The sequence below is a fragment of the Limanda limanda genome, chromosome 15, assembly GCF_963576545.1.
Source record: "Limanda limanda chromosome 15, fLimLim1.1, whole genome shotgun sequence".
Lineage (NCBI taxonomy): Eukaryota > Metazoa > Chordata > Actinopteri > Pleuronectiformes > Pleuronectidae > Limanda > Limanda limanda.
The window spans coordinates 15957325-15976652 of record NC_083650.1 but is presented as its reverse complement, the minus strand read 5'-3'; the positions used below and the strand labels follow the sequence as shown (position 1 = coordinate 15976652).

At 44.6% G+C, this 19328-nt stretch overlaps 1 protein-coding gene across 1 annotated transcript in view; it reads right to left on the bottom strand.

Moving 5' to 3' along the window:
• Positions 1-4723: 4723 nt before the first annotated feature.
• Positions 4724-19328, bottom strand: part of lyst (lysosomal trafficking regulator) — a 52702-nt gene continuing 38097 nt past the window's right edge. The window contains exons 26-54 of the mRNA XM_061087184.1: positions 19155-19324; positions 18827-19057; positions 18488-18654; positions 17047-17199; positions 16192-16383; positions 15858-16075; positions 15562-15771; positions 15050-15226; positions 14801-14877; positions 14521-14709; positions 13557-13702; positions 13379-13475; positions 13174-13235; positions 12907-12962; positions 12672-12824; positions 11448-11692; positions 9829-9895; positions 9589-9745; positions 8905-9045; positions 8587-8804; positions 8272-8502; positions 7556-7745; positions 7324-7460; positions 6484-6582; positions 5867-6006; positions 5463-5560; positions 5211-5367; positions 5049-5120; positions 4724-4954 (exon numbers count right to left, since the gene is read on the bottom strand). Coding sequence (XP_060943167.1) covers positions 4816-4954; positions 5049-5120; positions 5211-5367; positions 5463-5560; positions 5867-6006; positions 6484-6582; positions 7324-7460; positions 7556-7745; positions 8272-8502; positions 8587-8804; positions 8905-9045; positions 9589-9745; positions 9829-9895; positions 11448-11692; positions 12672-12824; positions 12907-12962; positions 13174-13235; positions 13379-13475; positions 13557-13702; positions 14521-14709; positions 14801-14877; positions 15050-15226; positions 15562-15771; positions 15858-16075; positions 16192-16383; positions 17047-17199; positions 18488-18654; positions 18827-19057; positions 19155-19324 — 4389 coding nt within the window. The 3' untranslated portion in view covers positions 4724-4815. The remainder of the gene's footprint in view (positions 4955-5048; positions 5121-5210; positions 5368-5462; positions 5561-5866; positions 6007-6483; positions 6583-7323; positions 7461-7555; positions 7746-8271; positions 8503-8586; positions 8805-8904; positions 9046-9588; positions 9746-9828; positions 9896-11447; positions 11693-12671; positions 12825-12906; positions 12963-13173; positions 13236-13378; positions 13476-13556; positions 13703-14520; positions 14710-14800; positions 14878-15049; positions 15227-15561; positions 15772-15857; positions 16076-16191; positions 16384-17046; positions 17200-18487; positions 18655-18826; positions 19058-19154; positions 19325-19328) is intronic.

Sequence of the window (19328 nt, the reverse complement as noted above, 5' to 3'; positions counted from 1 at the left end):
GATGCTCCTGTGACGCCACACAGAGGCACAATGGGTGAGGGGAGGTGGGGGGGGTGACACATAGAGTCAATTAACATCACATTAAACCCAGAAAAGCAGCAATCCCCCCGGGGGGCTGATGTCTCTGGCCCCCTTGGATCAGCCATTCTCTGCCACAACCTTTTATTTTTTCTTCTTCTTCTTCTAATTCAAAAGGACCCATTTTGTGTGGGGGGGGTAGGTGTTTCACAGCAGCCGAGCTCCATTTTATTCAGAAGAAAGAGCCGAGGTTTGTCTCTTTATCTGCGTTCATGCACGATTACTTTCTTTATTTTCAAATTCAAAGTTATGATTTACAGCAAGAGGCTGGAGGAGATGGCAACAAAGCAGGAAAAAAACACACACACAAACACACACAAACACACACACACACACACCTCTTTGGAGCTGTGTGTTTCACACCAGGGCCACAGTGCTTTGCTCAGGGACCCTTCAGCAGACCTGTGTGAGGGGAGGGGTTATGGAATCTAACCAACACATTTCCCTTCCTCTGCCTCAGATCTGTCCCCCCCCCCCCCTCTGTCCCCCATACAACCGTCTTCCACAATGTGCACGAATGCAAGTGCAGTTTACATTCTGCCAACACATTTCTGCAGATTCCCGGGCCCCACTTCGCCCTTCACTCCTCCTCCAGAGGGACAGGAACACATCTGTGTGCGTGTAGAACAACACACACGAACACACGACGCATCTCTGGGTGGATTCATTTGTTTGTGCCTGGATTTGTTTATTTATTTCATTTCCATCGTTTACAATCCAGCTGTGACTGTGTTCGAGGAGACGTGAACACAAAGCAGATGTTTGGTAAAGGAGGGACTCGGTGATTCTGAATCCCACTCGTCGAGCGTCTAAAGCCAATTTATGGATTTTCATCACACCCTCGCAGGAAGCCATGCAACCAGGCCCCCCCCCCACACCCCCCTCCACTCAGGTCTCCCCCTCCATCTATCAGAGGATGCTTCTTATTCTCTCATCCGCGTTTTTTTTATCATAATGAAACGAAGCTGATCGTCTCTGCGCATCAGTCTAATCCTGTCATTTCTAAAGGGGGGTGGTGGGGGGAGTAATGGCTGGAGACCCTGCAGCGTGCGAGCTGCGGCCCTGCTCACAAAACAGCACCGGAGGAAAAAAAAAAAAATTTACATTGGAAGAATAAAAATAATTAAAAATAAAATCGGATTCCCTTGCATCGCTCGCTTATATGAGCTGATTAATGGAGGCTGCAGCCGCCGACCTACCTGAAATGTGCCAGCGGATTTCCAATTTAGAGAATTCCGGGTTGACTCCACCCAACGCACACACACACGCACACACATACACACTCACACACACACAGGGAGAAAAAAAAGCCCCTCACACACTCACACACACACACTAGAAGACGATCTGTCAAATATGAAACGATAGGAGGAAATCCCAGCCTCGCTTCTCCGCTCTTCTCTGCGCTGGAGATGAAAAGTCGCTTCGGGGAGAGCTCGCCTGTCAGCAGCGGGGAGTCGTGCGCTCTCCGGCGGGGAGGAAGAGGAGGAGGATCCGGGCGGAGAGGTCCTGGCACAGCAAACCGCGGCTGGACCCGGAGAGATGGTTACGCAGGCGAGCGAGGGGGGGAAACCTCCGTGTGACGATCAGGACGCAGGCTGCGGGGAGAGGAAGCACTCGATCAGTGGAGCAGGAGCTGCAGCAGCGAGCCGGGGGGCGCGTCTCTGCTGTCCGGACCGGCCCTGAACGCACCCGAATCTAAATAATGTCTGCTACTGTTTTGAAAAAAAAAAAGATATATTTTTTATTCTAATTTGATTTATTGTTGCAGAAGACACCACAGATCTGCAGGTTTCCCCATTTCATTTTTACATCAGCTTTGACATCACCGGGTCCCCCCCCCCTCTTCCTCATCCCTCCTCCTGCTCTCCCCATAGCAACGGGTGATGGGCCGCATCCATAACAACAAGGCTCTTGACGGAAATTCGCATCCAGATCAAAATATATTTTAGAAAAATTTATTCATAATCAGTCTTCAGAAAATTATTATTAAAAACTCTAATTTAGATAGATAGATAGAGTACTTTATTGATCCCCGAAGGGAAATTAAGTTGTCATAGCAGCCGGTATATTTGAATACAATAAAATACAATACAATAGAATAAAATAAAAAATATTGAGGTAGAAAGAATAAAAAAACAGAAGAACAAGATAAAATAAAATAAAATAGGCAGATAAAGTGCAGTGGCAAGATGATGGTAATAGTACTGATGATATGATGGTAATGTTATTGTTAGACAGTATATAATAATAGTAGAGTATATATAGTATATAATATAACATAATATACATTTATATATGATAGTAATTATACCAATATAAAAGCAGTATATAGTAATAATGGCAGCAACAGTATATATAATAATAATAGTAATAGTGATATAATAATAGTAATTATAACATGTACACATGTATAAATATGTGTATATAGACTTATGTTTACAAAGAATATACAGAGAGTAATATTCTGCTGCATCATCTTAGTTTCTTCTTGCCTTTGATCTTCCTGAGCGCACCCGCTTTTCAAAAAAGGACACAGAAGACAACATGTAGTAATATTCCTTCAAATATTTATATATATATTTATATATTTATAATATAGTCAACACTTGGTTTGTTCATACACACACCAACATATTTACAAACAAACAAAACATAAAATAGGATCTTTCTTAACTTCGGTTCACAAACTTGCACAACCAGTCCAAAGAGGTCGATCACACGACACAATATATAAGCAAAACTGAGACAACGATCTTAAATTATGCATAGCTTAAGTTATCAACTGAAAAATATGTCCTTCTGTCAGAATGCACAAAAAAACATTTATCACGTTTCCTCTCAGATTTTTTTACCATTTTCTCAAAAAACAAACCCAACAAACATATCATATTCTCACACATGGATGTTAAAGAGAAAGAAAAAAAAAGGTTGTGGTTCTCATGGACAAAAACTTCAAAAAATGACACAAGAGGAAATGAATGTACACGTGCAAGCATGAAAACAAAGTAAACAAACGCAATGTCATGTTTCAGTAACACAGAACAAGTTGAGTGAGCAGAGGAAAAAAACATCAAACAACAAAAGGAATGACGTCAGGCATCTGATTAAGAAATATTCCCTTTCTCCAACACACAAGTGAAAAGTAAGACGTGAGTTCACAGCAGGAGGCTCACTGCAGTCACCACCAAGGCAAAACAAGTCGTTTAACAGCCGCGGAACAAACCTCTGGCTTTTCCTCCTTTGAAACTTCAGTAACAAAAATGACCTATTGCATGTTTAAGTCTGATATTGCTTCCTGGATTTATTAGTGGAATATAACACAAGCTCAGTTCATATTAAGACCACGAGTCATTGGCTGTCCTTGAATTAGATGGTAGTTTTAAAAAAAAAAAGAAGAAAAAAAAGTGCTGCGACTACCATCTGACAAATAATGACCGACGAACTGAAGGTGCGGGAAGTTGAGTGGGAATGTAAAGAATAGCTGCATGGATCCAAAGAAGTGTTTGGTCGATTGGTTCTCACACTGATCGATGTAGTGTATAAGAGTCTGAAATAAGCTGTAAACCTCATCAGTGTCAGAAACTCCCGTCCCAGCCCCACTTCTGCTACTAACTTTCTTCGATGCTGCACAGGTAGCAAGCACCAGTGAGTTCAGGACGTTCCTCCCTGCTAATGTTTGTTAATCGTTCTCTCAGAATCTCCGCGAGCTCAATGAAGTAGTGAAAGGTTTTTAGTGCATTTGAGCAGCAGACAGTAAAACACGAGGCAAGCAAAGAAAGGAAAGATGAGCCTCAACGGTGATTCTTAAAAAATAAGTGAATATCAATAGTTGTCAATGCAAAGGGACAGTTCAGCTGAGACAGGCATTAATAACAAAGTATCGTGACAGCAAATGTCACGCAGTCAAGGTCAGCGTCATCCCAGCATGCAGAGGAAAGACAGTCCATCCAACACAAGGTACAATTCACCCCCCCCCACATCCCTCCCCTGAGCTCAGACACACAGCCATGTGGGGCCGTGACACCACAGCTCAGACTGGAGTGGAGCTGACAGCCCATCCGAGTGGCGCCTCACCCCCACAGAGAGGGGCGTGTCCCTGCCCCCCCCAGACTGCTGCAGCGTCCCCGGGACACTGTCAGACGACGCGCTGCGGGAGATCGGAGCGGTGAAGACATGAGAGACCGGGGGTCTTCACACTTGGGGTCCGGCTTTGGCCAGACGATAGCAGCTTACCAAGAAATCAACATCACGCAAGGAACCTTGCACAACAAAATCTCAACAGTCAGAAACAAAAGAATGAGAAGACTCAACAAACCAAACATACGCTCAGAAATGCATTTCATGTGTCTGCTGCAGCCTCAGACCAATGTTCATCAACCCCCCCCCCCGAAACATTCAACTTCAGTATGTTTATAAATATATATTTATATACATATAATACTATTTTATATAATCATTTCTTGATGCTGGGAGAAGAGTTTGCTCAGCTGGGGATGGCTTTAGTTCAAAGTCAAAGAGGAATCAGGGAGCTTGATGCCATGCTGACGAGTCATCCCCCCGAGAAGGAGGAGGAGGAGGAGGAGGAGGAGGAGGAGGAGGAGGAGGAGGAGGAGGAGGAGGAGGAGGAGGAGGAGGAGGAGGAGGAGGAGGAGGAGGAGGAGGAGGAGGAGGAGAAGGAGGAGGAGGGTGCCTCTCTTGCTGCGAACTGGACAGGGGTAAACGCCCGACACTCCGTCAGCCTGCAGCGTAGCTGCTCAGGAAGGAGTAGAACATGGGCAGCTTCATGCGCTGCTGGTCCCGTCGACACCAGGCCATCACCGTGCCCTCGTTGTTGGCCGTGTACAGGTGGTGTCCGTCACACGAGTACGTCAGGCTGAGACACACAGGAGAGGAGGTCATCAGCAGTGTTCCCCACAGAATCAGAATATTAACAATGACGGTGGATATTAGCATGGCTGCACTGTTACCTGATGATGGGTTTGCTTGATTTGGGAAAGGTGATCTCTCTCACTGGTTTTAAATCCCAGGTGCTCCACAACCTGAACAGGAACAAACACCAGTGAGACCAGATCAGTTTGTTGAGCATAAAAACAAAGACATTTACATTAAAAAAAGGAGTTTCTGCTCACCTGACGACACCATTCTCCAGCCCGCCGGCGATGACGTTCACAGACACACCCTCCGGCTGGTTGGAGAAGGCCACGGAGCAGATGATCTCTCTGCAGTGGACGTGACCAATCAGGTCGCCGTTCACAGTCCACAGACGCAGGTCGCTGCCTCCGCCAACTGGGTACAAACAAAGTCGTGATTAACATCAAAGCAGGGCCACAGCACGAGGTGATACAATGAACGCTGTGGTTATGAAGTGGGAGGTTCCTCACCTGAGTCACAAACTGTTGCGATGTCACCTGTGGTCTCGCTGGCCGAGACGGCAGTCACCGGGCTTTTGTGGCCTGTGAGGCTTTGAACATAGCAAAGTCTGAAGAAAATAAAAAAAGTGTTTAATTTAGATTCCTCATCTCACAAAGAAAAGATAAGATTGATGTATTTCTCACTTTTACATTACAATACATTACATGTCATTTAGCTGACGCTTTTGTCCAAAGCGACTTACATTTTTAGTACACTCAACATTTATGAGGGGTCATTTAGGGGTTCAGCATCTTGCCAAGGACACTTCGGCATGCAGATGGGGAAGAGTGGGGATTGAACCAGCAACCTTCTAGTTGGAGAACACCCACTCTACCCCCTAGGCCACACCGCCCCACTTCATTCACACACTGACCTGTTGAGGTCCCACAGGATGCAGGTGCCGTCCTCGCTGACACTGATGAGGATGCTGTACGGTTTGCAGACAAACAGGCTGGTGACCTCCCCTGTGTGTCCGTACAGGTGAACCTGAGACTCCACCTCCATCTCTGATGGCTATGCAAAGACATTATGCAAATCCAGACATATATTAGAGACCATACACAGAGGACACACAGATCTGAATACTTTTATGTGACACATTAGCAAGGATGAGGTATCACGGTTTTACCATTTCCAAAGAAACTTGTATAATCAATATACAATCGGATTTTCTTATTAGATCAGGTGCTACTGAAACATGGTTCAGGAGCAGAGAAACAAAATATGCAAGAGCGTGTTTGTGGGGACCAATGAAAGTCTGAAAACCTCCGATGACTGAACTCTCAACCCTCATCCCACTTGTGGGCTCAGTGGAAAATGTGTTTCAAGGGCAACTGTGATGTGACTACTGAAGCCGGGTGTTAGAGCACAGAGAGGCGGTCTAAAGAGGGGGAGAGGAGAGTTGGGGGCTTAATGAGAGGTGGGTGGGTGGAGTGAGGGCGTCGATGTGTTGGCGGAAGGTTAGAGGGAGACATCACCATGGAAACCTACCGTGGTGCTGGTGAAGCGGTTGCTGTAGGCGGTGATGACTCCACACTTGCTACCTGTAAATAGCTGGCAGCCATCGGGCACCCAGGCACAGCTGGTCACCTGGAGAGAGAGAGGGAGAGAGAGAGGGGGAGAGAGAGGGAAACGTGTTAAGGAATGAGAGACCTGAAAGCTTATTGGTTAATCCCATCGACTGTACTGATGGTCTACCCATAGATATCATATATAAAGGCTAGATGTCTCGTCTGCGTTGCCGGCCAACGGTGACAAACGTCCGCAAATGGCGGCCATCTTGCTAGGGGGCAGCTCGCTCACCCATAACATTGTGTTGGTAGTGGTAAAAAACCATAACTTGTTATAAACGTCAGAGATGTAGATATGACACTGCATACTGATGAATAATTATGTTATTTTTTTTTAAAAATGAATAATTTATGCAGTGTCATAACTACATCTCTGCAATTATAACAAACCAGATCGTTTAAAAATCAGTTGAAAATTTAGCAAGTTATGGTTATTTACCACTACCAACACAATGTTATGGGTGAGCGAGATGCCCCCTAGCAAGATGGCCGCCATGTGCGGACGTCCGGCTCCGTCGAACGAGACATCTAGCCTTTATATATAAATCCAGGGGTCTACCATCCACTAATATGGAGGCGGTGGGGTTGATGACCTATAATGCAGCCAGCCACCAGGTGGCGACCTTTTGGCCCCACTTTTGGGGAGCAGTGATATCGTCTATATTTAGCAACAGCTAAACATTCTATGGTTTATCCTCAGTGTAGATTTGTATATTTTCTTTCACTGACATGAGCCCTTGATGTTCTCTGAGCTTCTTACCTGGTGAAGTTGTGAACACTGTATAAAGTTGATCGGTGGTTCACTCTGTTTGCTCTTCAGCCTCAATATGTTGTCTGCGTAGCCCCAACTCAAAATGGCCGACCACTGGATGTCTGTGCTGTGCATGCTCCGGACACCTACAGAGGAGAGGATGCAGAATGAACAGAGTGAGGGGGACGTCCTCTGAATCCACTCTGGCTCGTGGTTGAGTGGGGGGGGGGGGGCTTCCTACCTTGCTCTTTGCTGTAAATCATCATGAGGCAGAACTTGCAGGAGAGCCCGCAGATGGCCCGGGTCGGCAGCGCCAGCAGGGATCCGAACCTCTCCCCGTGCGGCTGGCTGAAGCACACCACAGGGTCCGGAGCTGAGGGCGAGCCCACGTACTCCCCCCACTTCAGACCTTTGATCCACGGCAGCGGGCTCTGTGGGGGGGGGAGGAGGAAATCGCCGGGTGAGAAGCAGATCATTTCGTAGATGACTAATTGAATAATGCAGGGTTCATACACATTTTTACCAATGGATTTCCATGACTTTTCAATAACTTTGAACCAAATTTCCATGACCCAACATTTTGTGAAATCTCGATGTGTGAAAAAGTGACGAAATGTAGTATTTAAACTAACAATGAGAATTCCAAGGCATACAGTATACCTTAAATGACACAAACCGAAGTATGCCTGCTTATATTTTGAAGGTATTTCTTTAAAAGCATGTGAATTATTTAAAACTCAGCGTAAGTGAACGACATGAAAATATGAATAAAACAAATTTCCATGACTTTTCCAAAACTTTTGGGGTTTTATTGTTTTCCATGACTGTTCCAGGCCTGGAAATAAACATTAAACAATTCCATGACTTTTCCAGGTTTTCCATGACCATAGGAACCCTGATAATGTCTTCCTCAGTGCCTAGCAGGCTGCTAGAATCACTACCACTGCAATAGATTACCGGGCAAGTTATTTCCTTGGCCTGTTCTCTGGTTTCTCTGAAGGCCAGCTGAACCAGGAGTCCCATGGCGGCTGGCAGCTCCCCCTCCATCATGAGCTTGGTGGTGGCCCGGCTCATATGAGAGGCGCTGAAGAGCTGCCTGGGCGTCTGTCCATACGTCTTGATCATCGTCTCCAGGGCCCGGCGCTGCACTGGGTCTTCTACAGATGACACGTCCATGCCAAAATACGTCTGTGAAAAGCGATGTGAAACTGTAAGCAACAAAAACAGTTTCCTGATAATTCAAAGTAAACACAGTGAGTAGCAGCTTCTTACAGCCGGGTGGAAGACATTGATGGCGTGGACTGCAGCTTTGCCTTTCTGCTTGAGCCCGAACACCAGGTCGATCCACTGGCACAGCATCTGGGAGACCTGCTCGGACTCCAGCGCCTGTCGGTGGATCAGGATGAACAGACGCGGATCGTTGCGAGCCCACGGCGGCAGGTTCACGTGATTCACCCTCTCGCCGTTCTGACGTACCCCGAAATCAAAACCTGTGCAGGCAAATTTGATGAATCAACAGCGATGAAAAAATGTCTGAAGGAATAACAAGTAATTAATTAGGGTTTAAAGTCTTAAAGAAAAAATGATTACCCTCTCTGTTGACCAGGAATTCTGGGAGGTAGAAAAACTCTGGGATGAGCTCTTTTACGTCAGTCATGGACTCGAAGGAAGACAGTCTCCACGTGGTGTTCATGGAGTGGAACGTTCGGTCCGGGATATCAAAGCTCTGGTCTGAGTACGGCCAAAGACATTCTCATTACAGATTCAACTCACTGATTGAAAAGATTCCCTTTCAAGACCAAAGACGCCTCGGCTGCTGAATACATTTACAATCACACAAAAAGATGCCTCAGAGGATCAGAGCCCAGAGGCGGATGAATGGAAAAAATAATTAACTCGTACGCAAGGAATAGAAAAAGGAGAACAGAGAAGAGTACAGAGGTGAAGTAACCTTTAATGGCTGATCCCTGTGACGCAACACAGCTGCGGCTACGTGCTACTCAGGTCCAGGATCTCTGCACTAAAAGCCTGAGCGTCCACTAAGATGGTGCTGTCTCTTTAAATCAGACAGGTGGCTCTCTGCTAAAAGCTTTTTGGAACTCTATGATAATTATCTACCGTTAAAGAACCCAACACTGTCAGTCAGTTAACACTTACACTGATTCTTGAAAATAAGATCAATACAGCTGCAGACTCCAGACGTTCAGTTTTTTGCCTTAACTTAGCTGAAGATTTTCTTCTATGACTTGTAGCGAACATTAACGTGTGACTCACCCTGGTACGCGAGGAACATCTTGGTAAACGGTGGCATTCGGACCAGGAAGTGCAGAACAGTGCCGCTGTTGGAGTAGTGGGAGCCGTAGTGGTACGGCTGGACAGGAGGCATGGGGTCATCCTCACGTACACCCTTCTTGTACTCCTCCTCCAGGTACTGTACGACAAGTACCCGTGTCAGTGTGGTTTCTTATACTGGAACATCCAATCCACACGCTCAAAGCAAACACAGGGCCTTACCCGGTAGTTGTCCACGTAACGATCCTCTTTTTCTTTTGACTGGACTGCAATGGGTTTGTTCAAATTCCTGAGAAACGACAAAATAAGAAGCAAAGAACTTATGAGCTGTGATTTTCGAAAGTGGCAAATGACATGAGCTGCATCTCAATTCAGGGACGCAGTCCACCCGGCCCACGAAGGAGGCGGTCTTCGTGGGCTGCGTAGACCGAACTGAAAGGAGACGGGCTGGTCTACAGAGGCTTTCCATGATTGGCTTCACCAGCCTATCCCGCCAGTATTGCTGTTGCCTAGCAACCGAGCTGAAGCTGGACACAACGAGGAATTCTGTTAATGCCCCTTGGTTTTTTAATATCTTTACCATTAGCAGTTTGATTGAGTTAAAACATGATACATAGTCCGGAGTAATAGAGGCTGTACACACAAACAGCATCTTGAAGGCCTCGCCTCATAAATAAAATCGCTAAGATGCTACCTGACGAATGATTTCACTCTTCTGGCCACACACCTGTCTGAGTTGCATGCTCTGCAATGGGGGGAACACGCTGTTTCACAGTGCACAGCTGCCTAGCTAGTGTCTAACTATAACTTGTTTTTTAAACATCACTGAATTGAAGTATCGACCACATGTGAGCTGTTTAGGGAACATCTGTCAACTGTTGCTACAGGAAATAACTTGGGTTAAACTCTCCCCCTCTGAACTGCATGTTGTCCTACATGAACATCGCTAACATGCCACACAACCCACCCCCACAGGTACACTATCACCCTGTGGCAAAACCTGTCACTCATTAAACATAACAGATTTCATCTATTAGCAATATCTGCTCTGATTTATTGTAATAGGTTGAAATAACTCTAAGAAAACCTGCCAGTAGAGTCCTTTCTAATGCGTTTAAAGAGTAGAGGTACAAATGTTTATTACAATGCATAAGATACTAGCTGCATCTACGCCTGGTACGGCAGCTGCACCGCCCTCAACCGTAAGGCTTTACAGAGGGTGGTGAAGTCTGCCCAGCACATCACCAGGACGGCACTACCATCCATGGAGAACCTCTACACCCAGCAGGAAGAAGAGCAACCGGATTATTAAAGACCCTGCTGCCGTCTGGCCGACGGTACCACAGCATCCGGGCCCGCACCACCAGGCTCAGAGACAGTTTCATCCGCCAGGCCATACGACTTTTAAATTCCTCTGAAATGCAATAACTCCACCAAACCAGCACCTTAGCATATTTGCATATTTGCACCAGCACCGTGGCATATTTGAATATTTGCATTACTGCACAAATTGCACTATTGTTGTTTTATTTTTCTCTTCATCTGTAAAGATATAGATTTAGATATATATTTTTTATTTTCTATTTTAAATGTTTGATATTCTTTTTTATTCTATTTTATACTATTTCTATTTATTTATTTTTTGGTTGTAATTACTTGAGCATTGCTAAAAGAGAGCCTGTGACTCAAGCATTTCATTGCCAGCGACTGCTTCATGTTATCTCTGTGCATTTGACAATAAAAAAAATCTTGAATCTTGATCTTGATCTTGAAGACTAATCCCTGACACACTCCACTCACAAAGCATGGGAAACGTGGCAAAGTTATCATCCAGCTCTAACCTGTAGATGCTTGAGTCCTGCAGGTCGAGTGTCTCACTGGTGTAATCTCGCAGGATGAAGGGGAACACAGGGTACTGCATGAGGTCATTGAAGGAGCGGCCCGCGTGCTTGTTCAGATGTGTGAGGTACTCGAAGTTAGAGATCTGACCAGAGCCCCACAGCTGCGTGAGGGCCGTGATGTTTCCGTGCTCCAGCAGGTTGGGCAGGTCAGAGGTCAGGATGTTGTGGTAGACGTCGTCACGGAACTAACACAACAACAGAGAGAACTTTAAGATTATTTCAAACAGTAAAGTGGCAGGACTGGAAGTTAACATTTGAAAAGTATAAATCTGCCATTGTAAGCTGATTGATAAAACCTGCTGTGTCTCTGTCTTTCCTATACCACTGAAATAATGAGCAAGGTGCCTTAAAAAACCTTCTTCTCCGTAGAGAATAAATTAATCTGTCTTTAGTTAGTTTAGTTTACGTTTCCTGCATTTAAAACCAAACCAAGTCAGAGAAAATAAAAGCACTAATGCCGAAAACATCCAGACCAACAGCCAGCATACTGATTACAATTCTTTCTGAGTGGCACACTAATGTTTGGACAAATAACCAAAGCATTACCTTAAGTAAACAGAAAATGGAAATATCATCTTGTTAATTTATCTTTCTTCGTGTCTGCATAGTAAATACCTGCTTGAAATCCCTGATGTGTACAAAAGTCAGTTGTACTACCAAAGAGTCACATTTAGTATCTAAATGAAAGCTGTGCAAAATAACAACAGCTTTTTTTTCTTACAGAGTACTATGGCACTGTATCTTATCATCATCATGTTTAATTCCTGGCACAGACTTCACAGCTCGACAGACATCAGGAACAGAATAACAAAAAGGCAATTCAACAATTATCTCACACAGCAAAGGTTTTTTTCAAGTCGCATTTTGTCTTTTCATCCGTCTTTTACTTTGAGCATCAGTGGCTCTTTCATCTCGTTATTTTTATCACAGTGCATCCCGTGTGAATTCATTCTCATAGTCAAATGAAACATTGATTTAATTTTCCAGCAGAGATCTGCTGGGGAGAGGTATTGATAATAAATCGAATCAGTTCTTTGCAATAATAAAATAAAAATTGTTCGAGTAAATAGGGGAAAGGATTTACTCTATCCCCGTCACGAGCTATGTTTGCATTAATTTCAGCATTTCTTTCTTAAATTTTCATTCAATATGTTATTGACTAACCTTGGTGGTGTCGAAGGCTATCAGCAGGGTCCTGCCATTAGTGAGGAATATCTCCACAGCGTTGTCTCTCAGCTGCCACCAGCGCTTGTGCACCTCTTTGATCTCCTCATATGTCCAGGAAAAAGAAGGTGCCTCCGTCTCCCCGTGAAGACTCTGTTCAAACACAAAAGTTTGACTCTTTACGTAATACAATGCCCCACCCTGGAAAAGCCAACACAGTAAAGTCTGTCTTTACCTGGTTGTCATGAGCATCAGCGGCATTGTCCTCCACAAAGTACATCCCAGACTTTCCTGTGACACAGCGCAGAATGTTTAACATTTGGTGTCTTAAGAAGAAGACAAACAAAAGCTTGCCACACTGAATAAGTAGCAAACACTTGTGTATGAGGGCAGAGAAATATGCTCAAGAGGCTCAGACAGAGAGCACATTATTCTCTGTGCCTTTTTGACCTCCTGAGTATATTATGCATGGAGCAGCTGCGAGCGGCGGTCAGCAACTTACCCAGAAGTAGCTCCCCTGCTGTCTCTCTGGAGGGGGCGACGCTGATGCAGCGTCTGGTGAACCTAAGGACAAAAAGATATTCCTCAACAAGACATTCGCCATCTGAATAAAACATGGGCATCTCTTAATGCGTCTTCTTTGGATCATCCTGAGACGGACATGATGCTTTTTTAAGGCTTAGAGACAGAGAGGGAGAAAGTTATACCTGATGTGCTCGCTGGTGGCTTTGTCTTTGACAGTGGAGGAGAAGGAGGAGTGAGTCTTATCCTCAAACAGGAAGGACAGCGGTGGCGTCATAGTGTCTGAAGGATGAAGGTCAGATTAAGTTAGACAAACACAAAGGTACTTAGACAGAATTTTGGAATAAAAAAGGTTGTACCAACCTTCAAGTTTGCGTCTGTCTTTGAGCAGATATTTGTTGGGGATGGTAAGGTAGCATCTCTGTAGCCGTCTTCGCTCCCGGTTCGGCCCCTCGGTGGGGTCCAACTGCCAGGATGTCGGGTAGGATGTCTGGTCGTACCACACCGCTCTGAAACAGACCATTACAGTTGTCTCAAACACTTTGTCTACTCATATCAGTATCGAAGGAAACTGACAGCGGGGTTTTTATGTCCTCAGAAATGTTTGAAACATTTTCAGAAGTTTATATTTTACAATTTCCCATAGAGGTCTGATGAAACAGTCTTTAGCAAATTGTGTAGGAGGACAAAATTACCCCGAAATAGCAGCTGAAATATCACATAAAAGGGAAATTAACATATCTCAATGAATGGTAATGTTGGTCACCCAATTAAGTCTAATTAAAATATCTCAGTGTTGAATGGATGAAATCTGTGCAGACAACTGGTCATCTAGCGCCACCAGCAGGTTAAAATGTTACGGAACATACACATGCTAAACTAAGATGGTGAAGATGCTAATTGTTATACCTGATAAATAGCATAAAAAGCATTTTTGTATAGTCAGTATGTAAGCATTTAGCTGTAAGCTCTATGTTAGCATAAGCTAACAGAGATGCTATTGTGGCTGTTGAATCTAAAACCTGGTTACATCCCCACCTCATAAAGATTTATAAAAGTGTAGATCAAAACGTTTGCGTGACTTGATCATCTTATAAATTGTACTTTCTTTTTCATTTTTCTGGTGCCCTGCATACTGAGAGAATCTTTTATTATATTCCAAATTATTTATTCAAACAAACTACGGCCAAAGCGCTGCACATTAAAATGTCATTAAAGTCTAAATGGAATAAGCAGGAGGATAATTATCATCACTACAGAAGCAATTTATTTGTTGCACTTTCCGATATTGCGTTTGCCAATGTGAGGAAGATATTTCTGTGCATACCGGTCATGAGTGAGTTGTTGCACCAGCTCCTGCCAGTGGCGGCTGGCACTGAGGTCCGTCTTGTAGAGTCCCCTGATGTGCTGGATGACTTTCTTCCTCTCCATGCCTTGCCGCAGAGACACATTCTGAGTGATATCAGCTGCAATCTTGGAAATGTCCTTGGACTTTCCATCAAGCCTCTGGATAAGACTGCAGAAGAATAAGAAAAAAGAAACGGAGCTTACCACCAATTTCTTGCTCTGAAAAACAATTTAACATCAGAAGAAAAGCCCAGACTCACTTCCTCTGAGTGTTTGCCATCTTCTTTTCCCACGCCACTTTGCTTGTTTTCTCTTCGGTTTCATACTTGATTTTTTCCTGTGCGAATAAAGATACAAGGAACCAAGTTCTTAGCATATATTTTCTGAAAGGTTGAGCTTTGCATTTACGGAATAACCTGGACAAAAGTGGCAATTTTCACATGTTATATTAATAGTGCTTAGAAATTGTTTTACTTCCCTTTAAAAATGGCTCTCAGTTTAGGACTTACTTCTTTTATGGCCCTGAGCAAGTCTTGTTTGTGTGGAACATTGGGTGGGATGCAACGATGGCCACAAAGCTTGAGTGAGGTCATGAACACACCCACGGCATTCTGCTCATCTTTGGTGAGGCTGTCCTTGTGATCGTGCAGCATCTCGTACAGGTACAGCGACAACTTCGGTCCGTGCTGAGTGAAGCAGAGAGAGGGGGAGAGCAAAGGAAGGACAGATGAAATATTTATTTGTCACTAAAGAAAATCACACACAATGATGGACAGGAGAGAAGCCTTACACAGGAAGCTGACCTTCAGCAAGGCCTGAGAGGAGGAAGCAGAGGGATGATGTAACAATGCAAAGGCCTTGTTTTGAGAAACAAGGCCTGAAAACTCCTGGAAAACGTGTCTGAACGAGTAAAAAAGTCTAAGAATTACCAGAATTGTATAATTTTTAGGTTTAATACTTTGCAGTGAACAGTATCCGAGCTGACGCGTGGATTGTAATGATGTATTTCCTTCACACTAACCTCTAGACCCGGGCTGAGACTCTCCTTGAGGATATCCAAATGTCTTGGATCAAACACAAACTCCAGCGTCTCCTTCCTGTCACACAGGGGAAGTGTGGGGCTGAGTGTGTGCACCAGCAGGCGACCAATTTGGACCCGAAAGGTGTCCCGACACGACCAAAGGATCCTTCGCCACTGCTGATGTGGGGCTCCTCCCCGACCCGTGCTGCCCTGTGAGATCAAGATCGTCAATGTATGGTCTCACAATCAAATTGTCCCTTTACAGGTGAAAAAGCTTCTCTGTGAGTTTGTCCTACCAGGCTGATTTTGATCCCATCCATCATGAGTTTGAGGATGTCTTTCTGAAAGCTCTTCTTGCTGGCCGGCGGCAGGATGAAGGGAGTCGGAGAGTGCGGGACGGAGGCGGAGCCGGAGCCACTATCGTCATGTAGTTGATCACCTGGATCTGGTGTGAAAACCTGTTGGTCTGGGGAGTCTGGGATATTCAGCAGGTCAAATAAGTCCTGACTTACATCTGAAATAAGTGAGACGCATTCAAACAGAACAGATTAGACAGCATGTCAGTTTATGCTCATTTTAAGTGAAGGAGGAAATGAAGATTAGAACAGGTAGGTGGGAGGAGTTTTTCACCATGGTAAATGAGTCTGTTCACGGCAAGAACAACAAGCCTCTGCAGCCGCTGGACGAACTCTGTCTCGCTAGCACGAATTGGGTTTTCCTGGCTCATTCTCCTCTGCATCATCTGGTTGAGCTCATCGCTGGCTACCGAGCGCATCCGCATCAGGAGGGAGTCAGTCTGCGCCAGAGAGAACCGACGACGGCCTGCAAGCACAACACTGGTGTGAGCTCAGCAGTGAGAACGCCATTTTTTAGTCAAAGCACACATTCATTTTTCTTTTCAAGTCGAGAGTAACATTATGTAAATGTCTCATGTATGATTGAAAACAGGGAAGATTATAAAGATTCACTGATCAAAATGCCATCTGTGCTGAAATGCTTAACAGTGATTTAATTAAGCATTCAAAACATGCACACACAAACGCACCAGTAGCACATGAGGGTACTGGGCAAATTAACTCCACCAATGTGAGTTAGGGGTGGAAAAGGGTGAGTTCACTACAAAATTGGGAAACATGCCCCATGGCAAAGGGGATGTTCTCCGCTGCAGACCGCAGTCCCAGCTACCTGCTTCACAGTGGAGCATGTAGGATGGAGCTCCTGAGGGGGAGTTGAGGGGGGAGTCCTGGGACAGGAAGTTGAAGGGAGGGGACATGGGAATCTGGCCATAGGAGCAGTAGTGCTGTCTGGGGATGCGGGGGATAATGGAGTCTTTCATGGCAATGGAACCTTCAGATCGGGATGAGGAACAGACATGTGAGAGCGGAGCAGTGAAAAACAAATGGAGGTCATTTCGACCTGGAGACACAGGATGAGACAAACACTGCAGAGCAGATTTCTACTGCGGCATCAGAGTGAGACACTCACCTGCGATGCTCTTGCGCTTCTGGTGGATGGCATGATGTGGAGAGCTCGATGAATTAACTGAGCTGCTCAGCTTCTGAGGTTCCTGATTGGCTGTCGTCTTAATAAACTCGATAGCAGACTGAAGGACACGGAACTGCAACGCTACGGCCATCTCTGGGAAAAACAAGAGACAGTGAAGGTTGTCATGTAAGAGGTCAACATGATATTCCTCACATTCCACGACACAGCACAAACATCTTTGTTCTGAATTATTAAAAATAACAAAAAAATCGCATACACTGATTTGCTAAACATTTGCTCATAATATTATTTCTGTCGTATCAAATGTTGTGTGCTGTGCATCACAGACTAGGAGTTTATGGAGAACTTTAAGGACACAATTTCTATAAGGACAAAACACAATTTTTGGGTTTCATAACACAATAATTACTTGATATTATCTTTTTAGGTTTTCATCTACCAATTATAAATCCTGCTTTTTACTTCGAGGTCTATAAAATAGCAGATTATGCTAAATTAGACTTATACACTCATGCACTTTCTCACGAACAGACGCCATTTAATACCTTGAAATGAGAGACTTAAATGCAGTAAAGTAAGTATCCTGAATCCTACTTGAAAAGAGAGATATGTGTCTTTGCATTAGGCCAAATTGGTTCAGTAATACAGTTGAAAATCTATCTAATAATTGCAGACACCTCTGTCTGTCTGAATGTGGAATGTATATCTTGAGACCTGTTATCTGATCAGCCTCACACTGGGTATGAGTATTTTTAAAGGTCCAAGGAAGTGCATGATACATTTAATATTAATACAATTTGAAGAAACAGACAGTTAGCGGTCTAAAGCAGCAATGGCTAGCGCTCATCAACAGAAGTGACGGCAACAACAACTGGAGTGAACAGCTCTTTGTGGAGCAGCTTCAGGGTTCTGTGGACTGATTCCTGCAATCGGTCTTCAATCAATTCCTGCAGGCCAGCTTTACAATTTTAGAAAGAAAGCTGCAACATTACCACAGGCCAAGCAACAGCCCATTCCAAACAGGCACTAGACAGTGCACTAGTAATTACTAAAATGACAGACTACCAAAAATAAAGGGTGCCACATACAGAAGACGTACAGATCACAGAATGTTTATAACAGATCGGAAAACTGTAAAGAAGTAAGAGCTAATGGGGACGAGATGGGAGAGATATTTTTCAAAGACCAAGTTCACAAATTAGAAAAACCATTTAGTGGGAAGATGAAGATGTGAGATAGTTCTTCAATTATTTCTTCTCAAATGAGCTCCCACTCTGCAGTTGTAGATAATGAAGAGACAGCACCGTTAATTTCTGCAGCAGAGCTTGACAGCTTCACATCATCCTGAACTGCAGAGCGAAGAAGATGACAAAACTGATGTATTTGCACATATATTTAATTTCAGAACACTAGTCCTCACCCTGCGTGCGACGCATCTTGCTGGTTTGCATGAAACCCAACAAGGTAATAAGGTCTTCGATGATGCGGAAGTACTGGGACCCTGAGGAGCTGCAGGAGTGGATCGTCACAGCCACTAACAGCTGCTGGATGTCACACACCAAGAGCTTGTAGTCATTCAGGGGAATACTGTAAAGAAAGAAAAAGCAAAACAATAGAACACAAAGCAGAGGAAGTATGCACCACCAGACCAATGAACAGTGAGAGGACTAATCTATCACGGTTAAAAGGTTCAAGACAGAAAAAAACATGAACCCTTGAAGGTGTTTGAATGACTCATCCTCTGTTCTGGCAGACATACCTATTCTCCATGCCATTGAGGGTGGAGAGGGTGTTAAAGAGCACGTAGAGCAGTCCATGGTCGAGCAGGATGTCAGCCAGCTTTGGGCAGGCGTTGAGAAGCTGCAGCAGCATACACAAGATGTTGTGCACCAGGGAGTTCTCATACAAAGAGTTCTCAATAAGGCCCAAAACGGGGATTATACAGCGTTTTCTGAAGGGAGAGATATTTTCCATTTCCTCCAGGTCCAAACTAGAAAGCAACACAGATAAGAAAAACTTATGTTAGAATGTGAACAAAAGAGGATGTTATGGTATAATAATGAGTATGTGATTGTTCCCAGACTCACTCTTCCTCCAGGCCCACAGGCCGTCCAAATAGCATCTCTAGGAAGCATTCAAGAAGCCCCTGGCTGCCCTGGTGGATGTACAGCTGGTTGGCCAGCAGTGAGAAACCATGGTTCTTAAGAAATTTCTCCTTCTGCTCCTTATGAGCACGGCTGAAGTAGGCATCCAACAGCTGG